At 60.6% G+C, this 7,714-nt stretch overlaps 1 protein-coding gene across 1 annotated transcript; it reads left to right on the forward strand.

Annotated features, from left to right (window-relative positions):
• The first annotated feature begins 915 nt into the window (after positions 1-915).
• On the forward strand, positions 916-5,501 carry LOC144819396 (uncharacterized). Its single transcript, XM_078677304.1, has 2 exons — positions 916-1,299; positions 4,818-5,501. Exons 1-2 carry the CDS (start codon positions 981-983, stop codon positions 5,438-5,440), a joined length of 942 nt encoding a protein of 313 aa, XP_078533430.1. The 5' UTR covers positions 916-980; the 3' UTR covers positions 5,441-5,501.
• The last annotated feature ends 2,213 nt before the right edge of the window (positions 5,502-7,714 follow it).

A 7,714-nucleotide genomic window follows, 5' to 3' on the forward strand; every position in this document is an offset into this window, starting at 1 on the left:
CGGATAGTTGTGGCTGGGGAGGGCGGGAGCTCTGGAGGGGGGGGGCGGGGGGGTGTAGGTGCGGCGGGGCCTGCGGGGGGGGAGGACACAAGTGGCAGTGGGGAGCGCGGGGAGCTGGTGGGGGTGGGGCTGGGGGGGGCGGTTTCGCCGCTGCTCATTGAGGAGACGGATGTGGAGGAGGAGGGGGTGGGGGGTGGGGGGGGGAAGACACGGAGCTGGACTGGGGTGGGTCATCGGCGGAGGAGGGGGGGGTGGGGGCGAGGGGGCGGTCGTCGCCGGGGCAGGGGGGCCGGGGGGGGGAGAGGGGCCGGGAGGGGGCGAGGGGCCGGGGTAGAGGGAGGGGTGAGTCGGAGGCGATGGGAGGCGTGAGGGGAGGCGGCGGCTCGACCGGCGAGGGGGGTGGGTCGGGGTGGGCGGTCGGGAGGGGCGGGTTTGAGGAGGGGGCCGGGAGCAGGGCTGGGGGCCCGGGCGGGCGGGTGGCGAGTTTTGGGTGGGGTGCGGGGGGCAGTGGCGTGGCCTGGGGGGAGGCAGGGGGAGTGGGGCGTGGAAGGGGGGTGGGGCCGAGTTGGGGTTTCGGGGGGTGGGGCGGGCCGGGGGGTTGGGCAGGGGAAGGGGGTTGGGAGCTAGGAGGAGGGAGTGTCCCGGCGCGGCGCGGAGGCCATTCGGCGGGATGGGGGAGGGGTGCGGCGATGGGGTGGGGGTTTGGCGGAGGGGGCAGCGCGTGGGGGGGCGACGGGGGTGGTTTTTACCCTGGCATGCTGGACTCCACCTTTTTTCCTTGGCAGGAGCTGTTGGTAAGGCGCTCGGGGGAGCAGCATGCGGCTCCCACCCACCAAGTGGATGGGCCGGCTCTGTTTGGTGCGGACGGCCGAGCTCCAGCGAGGGACCTGGCTCAGGGACTTGGCGAATGGAGGCGAGACGCGTCTCCGCCGGCCCCTCCCCGATGGGTCTCTACGGCCGCCGGGGTTGGGGGAGTAAGGATGGACACGACTATTTCTGAGTTGCCTGCGAGTGTGGTGCATAGGAGGGGGAGTGTGGACTTGATGGATTTAATGCGGGTGTGTCGTGAGCGGGCGGGGTTGAGCCGGGTGGAACTCCAGTTGGGGGGCCAAGGTGGTGTGATACCGGCGGATGGTGAGTCTGAGGAGGAGGGAGAGATTCGGGAAGATGGGGGGGCTGGTAATGGTGTTGGAAGTGTATTTCAGGTGCCGGCACGGCAGGAAGCTCCCAGAGTGACGGCCCCCTCGGCTCCACTGGTTAGGCGGCGGGATCCAGCAAGGACGCCGACCTTGACGCCAGGTAAGACAGGTGACGGCGCGGGGAGCGCTAAGAGGCGTTGTGTGCAGGTGTCCGTGGGGTCTGGGGGCGATGGGGAGGATGGGTGGCGGCTGGTGCGGGGACGGTATGTACAGGACGCGGGAGTCGGTACCGAAGGCGCGGGGTCGGGCGGGGCTGCGCCGGGCGAAGGAAGCGGGGTTGAGGCGGCGGGCGACAAGGCGTCGGGCGGAAAGGAGGCGGCGGGGGGAAGTAAGGAGAGTTGTGTGATCCCGGTGCGGAAGCTGCCGTACATGGGGTTGACCAAGCCGCTGGGGGCACACCTTTCCGCGGCTACGAAGGAGAAGATTTGGAAGGGGGAGTACATCGATATTTTGAAGCTGCTGCATAGGGAGTTGACATCGAAGGAAGGGTCAAAAGAGGAGGAGCAGGAGTTGGCTAGGCGCCCAAAGGTGCCCCTGACGCTGGACAATTGGTCTGCGGCGTTCCTCATTTACGCGAGCGTGTATTGCGAGAAATTCCCGGACAGGTGCGTCGCGCTCTTTAAATACATGGATGTGGTCCGGAGGGCGCAGGTGACATACGGCGGGTATGCTTGGTCGCACTACGACGAGGAGTTTCGGGCACGCATGGCGGGGGACCCCGAGGCCCAGTGGGGGGAACTGGATTCTGATTTATACCAGCAGACGATGGGAGGGGCCAAGTTTGGCCGCACCATCTACACGGCCAGCGGTTTGCCGCTGGCGTCCCCCCCCTTTGCGGCGCGCCCCACCCGTTGGGGGGTGGGTCAGGGCGCCTCCGGCAGCCAGACCGCGGTCGGGGCCTGCTGGGATTTCAATAGGGGTGCCTGCGGGCGGGCGGCGTGCCGTTTCCGGCATGAGTGCTCTTCGTGCGGACGGAACCATCCGGCGCTGCGGTGTTGGGGCACCGGGGGCCCCCCAGGCCAGCTGCCTCCGCAGGGTGGTGGATTTGCCAGAGGGGGTTCAGGCGGGGGGAGGGGTGGGGGTAGAGGGGGGGGAGCAGGGGCTCTGGGAAAAGGCTCGTACGCCGGTTAGGATCGAGCGGATGGAGCCCTGGTTGGCGGCGTATCCGCGGGCGGAGGATGCTGCAGTGCTGCGCCGGGGTTTTCGGGAGGGTTTTCGGTTGGGGTACGAAGGTCCCCGGATTGCTCGCTGGGCGGAAAATCTGAAATCAGTGAACGCGCACAAGGGCATAGTAAGAGAGAAACTGTTCAAGGAGGTCAGGGAAGGGCGGATGGCGGGCCCCTTCACGGCGCCGCCGCTGCCAGGTTTGATCGTTTCCCCCATCGGGGTGGTGCCTAAGAAGGAGGAAGGGCAGTTCCGACTGATACAGCACTTGTCCTGGCCGGAGGGGGAGTCGGTCAATGCGTACATTTCGGCGGATTTGGCGTCTGTGACGTATTCGTCGGTGGACGTGGCGCGACGTCTGGTTGCGGCGGCGGGGCAGGGTGCGCTGTTGGCAAAATGCGACATCAAGTCGGCTTTCCGACTCCTTCCGGTACACCCGGCGGATTACCAGTTGCTAGGGATCCAGTTTCAAGGTCACTACTTTGTGGATAAGGCGCTGCCGATGGGGTGTTCCATTTCATGCGCACTGTTTGAGCGGTTCAGCTCCTTCATTCAGTGGGTTTTTTCCAGGCGCACAGGCTCGGAGTCAGTGACGCACTATCTGGATGATTTCTTCCTGGTGGGGCGGCCCGGTGCGGCGGATTGTCAGCGGCTGCTGGATGGTTTGGCCGGGTTGATGGGGGAATTTGGGGTTCCCCTGGCGCCAGAGAAGACGTGCGGTCCCAGTACGGTGTTGTCCTTTCTCGGTATCGAGCTCGACTCGGTCGCCATGGAAGCACGCCTGCCAGAAGACAAACGGGTGGCGATGTTGGGTCTGGTGGATGACATGTTGGCGAGGCGGAAGGTGACGGTGCGGGACGTACAGGTGTTGTTGGGACATTTGAATTTTGCGTGCCGCGTGGTGCGGGCCGGACGGACGTTTTGCCGGCGTCTGGGGCTGGCGTTGTCGGGTTTGCCATTGCCACATCACCATGTGCGCCTCTCGGCAGGGATGAAGGAGGACCTGCGCATGTGGCGGGCTTTCTTGGAGCGTTTCAATGGGGTGCCGATGGCGCCGGCGGAGGACTGGGAGTGGGAGGTCACCATGTACTCGGATGCGGCGGGCGTCGGTGGTTTCGGCCTGTACTGGGAGGGAAAATGGTGTGCGGAGCAGTGGCCGGACCACTGGCAGGCGGGGGGGAGGAGCATTGCGTTCCTGGAGTTGTTCCCCTTGGTGGTGGCAGTCACGGTGTGGGCAGGGGCGTTGGCACACAAGAGGGTGCTTTTTCGAGTGGACAACATGGCCGTCGTGCAGGTGGTGAACAGGCAGTCGGCTCGGGATCCACAGGTACTGAAACTGATGCGGGTGTTTGTCTTGCGGTGCTTGGAAAATGACATACTGTTTCAGGCGCGCCACGTTCCCGGTGTGGACAATGACATTGCTGATGCCTTGTCTCGTTCACAGTGGGAGAGGTTCCATGGGCTAGCCACGGCGGCGGAGGAAGTCAGGACGCCGGTGCCGGAAGAACTGTGGTCGGTAGGCGAGGCCGGGTCTTTCAGTTGGTGAAGACGTCGGTGGCTGTGTCGACGTGGAAGGCTTACGAGCTAGCGTGGGAGGAATTCCTGCAGTCAGGTGCGGTGCGGCGTGGGGACAGGTGGCAGCGCGAGGAACAGGTGGTAAGATTCATGCTGGCGCTTATGGACAGGGGCTTGTCGCGGGTGTCAATTGCGGGAAAGTTGTCGGCGGTGGCTTTCATGGGGAAGATGTGGTGGGGTTACCCTCCATCGGCGGGGGAGTTGGGAACCAGGCTGCTGGAGGGGTGGGCGAGGGAGAGTGGGGCGACGGTGCGGCTGCGCCGTCCCATTACGGCGGTTTTGCTGGCAGGAGTGATTGGCGCGCTACCAGAGGTGTGCAGGGATTTGGGCGAGACGGTGCGTTTCTCTACATTGATGTCATGGCTTTTCTTTGGGGCGTTTCGAGTGTCGGAGCTGCTGGGCGCGAGGGGGCGGCGGGGGGTGTTGTGGGGAGAGGTGGAGGTGCGGGCCCAGGAAGTGGCAGTGTGTCTGAGGCGCTCGAAGACGGACCAGCGGGGGGTTGGTACCTGGGTGGTGCTGGGGCCGGGCGACAAGGAGGGGGTGTGCCCGGCGGTTTGGGGCAGGAGGTTGATGGCTGAAAGTGGTGTGTCGGAGGGGGAGGTTTTTGGGCGGGGTGGGGGGGGTGGAGTGACGGCGTCTCAAGCATTGTGGGTCTTGCGGCGGGCACTGCGGGTCTTGGGGGAGGATCCCCTGGCGTTCGGGACGCATTCTTTTCGGATTGGGGCGGCGACGGAGGCGGCACGGAGGGGTTGGGGTAAGGAAGAGATACAGAGGCTGGGTCGGTGGAAATCGGACGCTTACAGGACGTATGTGAGGTTGAGGGAGGCGGATGGTGCGGTGTCGCAATGATTCCCGATTCTCATATATGTGTCTTTGCAGGTGCTGTGGCGGGGCCGGATGTGGCTGTCCTGAATTTGTTTATTGTGGGACATTCGTTCGTCAAGCGGGCTGAACGAGCGGAGTGGGACAGGCATCAGGCTCTCAATTTGGGATTGGATCCGGGGTTGTATAGATGTCATTGGAGGGGGAAAGGGGGTAGGCGTTGGCATGAGTTAGTGCCGTTGTTAAACACGTTGGTGAAAGGGGGGGTGTGCCCGGATGTGGTGGTAATTCACCTGGGCGAGAACGACTTGGTGCAGTGCAAGGGTTTGGCGCTACTCAAGCAGATGAGACAGGACCTGCAGGAAATCAGGAGGCAATGGGCGGGCTGCCATGTCATATGGTCGGAGTTTATTCCCAGGCGGGTGTGGAGGGGAGCTGAGCGCCCAGGGGCCATAGACAGGGCTCGTAGGAAGATCAATCGTGAGATGCGCGCTTTCTGCGCCAGGGAGGGGGTGGGGAGGATGGAGCACCCGGAGTTGCGCTATGGTGCAAACTATTTCTTCTTGGAGGATGGGGTCCACCTGTCCAGGTACGGCATGGAGCTGTATATAGTGCAGTTAAAGGAGGCTTTAGATGGGGCCCTGGGGGTGGTCAGGTATCCCAGGAGACAGGAGTCCTAAGGGGGGGGTCGAAAGTCGTAAGCGACTTTCGAGTGGCGCTGTCCTAAGGAAATAGGGTGGTTGGCTGGAGGCCTGGGACTGCATGGTAGCGGGGGTTTGGGGTCATGGAGGTCATTAGGGGCATCTAGTAGAGGGGCAGGTTGATGAGCGTATGTTGTTGTATTACTGTTGCAATGTTCGGGCTTACATTTAGGGGTGGGGGTGGGGGGCTGTTAGGCAGTTGTTAATTAGTGAGCAGTAGTTTTGTGCGGCACAGGCCAAGGGGGATGTGTTATACGTGCACCTGATTCCAATAAAAGCGGCCTTTTTCACACACTTCTGGTGTCAGTGTCTTTGCTTCCCCCCCCCTCACCTACTGGTGTGCCCCAATGGGGATTTGGGGGGGTGGCCGACCAACGGGAGGCTCGCCCCCCCGGGGAAGTTTGGGGCACCAGGGGGGGGGGGGAGGGGGAAGTTTGGCACTCGGGGATCGCCGTAGCGGCGCTTTTGGGCTGGTTGGGCGGTTTGGGCTCCTTTTGGGCTGCTTCTGGACGGGGGGCTATATAGCCGGCCATTTTGTGTCACCGCGCACGTTTGTGGTGCGGTGACACAGCAGCCAGGTCGCAGTAAGATTTTGTCCCTCCCTCCCTCCCTTTTTTGCAGGGTTTTTTCGGCATTTTTAGGCCAGGGTTGTTTCCCTTTGCGGGGTGGGGGGGGGGGTGGTCGAGGATAGGGTCCCGAGGGGCTTTTTTGGTTGATGGTGCACTATTTAGGTTTGAGGTTGTGTTTTTTGTCGCTGGAACAGGTGCGTTGTGGGGCGCTGTCCTAAGGAAATAGGGTGGTTGGCTGGAGGCCTGGGACTGCATGGTAGCGGGGGTTTGGGGTCATGGAGGTCATTAGGGCATCTAGTAGAGGGGCAGGTTGATGAGCGTATGTTGTTGTATTACTGTTGCAATGTTCGGGCTTACATTTAGGGGTGGGGGTGGGGGGCTGTTAGGCAGTTGTTAATTAGTGAGCAGTAGTTTTGTGCGGCACAGGCCAAGGGGGATGTGTTATACGTGCACCTGATTCCAATAAAAGCGGCCTTTTTCACACACTTCTGGTGTCAGTGTCTTTGCTTCCCCCCCCCCTCACCTACTGGTGTGCCCCAATGGTGCATATTAGCAAGAACCTTGTTAAAATTATCGCCTTTTTATCGGCAGTTTCCTTCCGCTAAAACGGCGATAATGGGCTTGCTACTATGCGTTATAGAATTCCAATAGAAGCCCAGGTTAGATGTCCTGCACATCTAACCTGGGCTTCTATTGGAATTCTATAACGCATATTAGCAAGACCATCATCGCAGTTTTAGCGGACGTTTCCTGCCGCTAAAACCGCGATAATTTTAACGAGGTTCTTGCTAATATGCCCCAAATTGTGATGAACCCAGCATGCATGCTGTTGCAATTTACACAAATGCGTCAGTACCCGCCCACCCCTCCCCCCCCCGAATGGACTGTAAGGGCCCCCCTACAATCCTTGGGCCTCGTTCTGTTTTCAAACACCTTACCCTCGCAACCTACCTCTAAAATATCAGCAGGAATTACAGGGATTCAATTAGCTTCAAGGAAGCCAACGAGTTCTGAAGACAGGGAGACATCACTGTGCATGAATAAACATTTTAGATGTTGCTGATTCACAAAATTGGGTTTCAAGAAGTAAAAATTCTTGGTGATATGGAAAGGTCCCAGGGCACAGACATAGCAACATATGCATATCAAAGATAACAGTGAGCAAAATACTGCCTATGTGCTATTGAAAAGTAAATTCCCAGAGCACCAACGGAAGTTGTTATTGGTATTTTATTTTTCATATTTCTGAATTCCATTATATTCTGAGTCTATGTTCCAATCAATCAATCAATCAATAAACTTTACTGTGAGGCATAATATGCTGGGCAAGATGGCGTCCAAGTGAATCCCCCGCTCTAACCTCTCCTGCAACTGGACCTCCAGCCCTCAAGTTAGCCAACCAAAGGGCGAAGTAAACATGTGAGGATTTTAGGAGCAAGTTGTGCTTGGTGGGACGTTTAGGGCCATGGCTGCCTCAGCGAACCGGCAGCGCTGGCTGATTGTTCGGAGGTCGACTGTTTTGCCTTTGGTCTTTCAGCAGGGCGTCCTTTGACTGCAATGGCAGGGTGTGGTGGCAATGGTGCTAGGCAATGGGCTGCCCTCCCGGCTCCTTCTGCATCGACAATAACTGGCCAGCCTCCCCCAAGGCCTGAGACAGTGACAGGCAGTCGGACCGGCGGCAAGA

Source organism: Lissotriton helveticus, chromosome 2_1 (genome assembly GCF_964261635.1).
Source record: "Lissotriton helveticus chromosome 2_1, aLisHel1.1, whole genome shotgun sequence".
Classification (NCBI taxonomy): Eukaryota; Metazoa; Chordata; class Amphibia; order Caudata; family Salamandridae; genus Lissotriton; species Lissotriton helveticus.

Bases quoted from the DNA above. Each gene is read 5' to 3' on its own strand.
- LOC144819396 (XM_078677304.1), top strand. From the start codon at position 981: ATGGACACGACTATTTCTGAGTTGCCTGCGAGTGTGGTGCATAGGAGG. The intron at 1,300-4,817 runs GTAAGACAGGTG...GTGTCTTTGCAG, and splicing joins GACGCCGACCTTGACGCCAG to GTGCTGTGGCGGGGCCGGAT.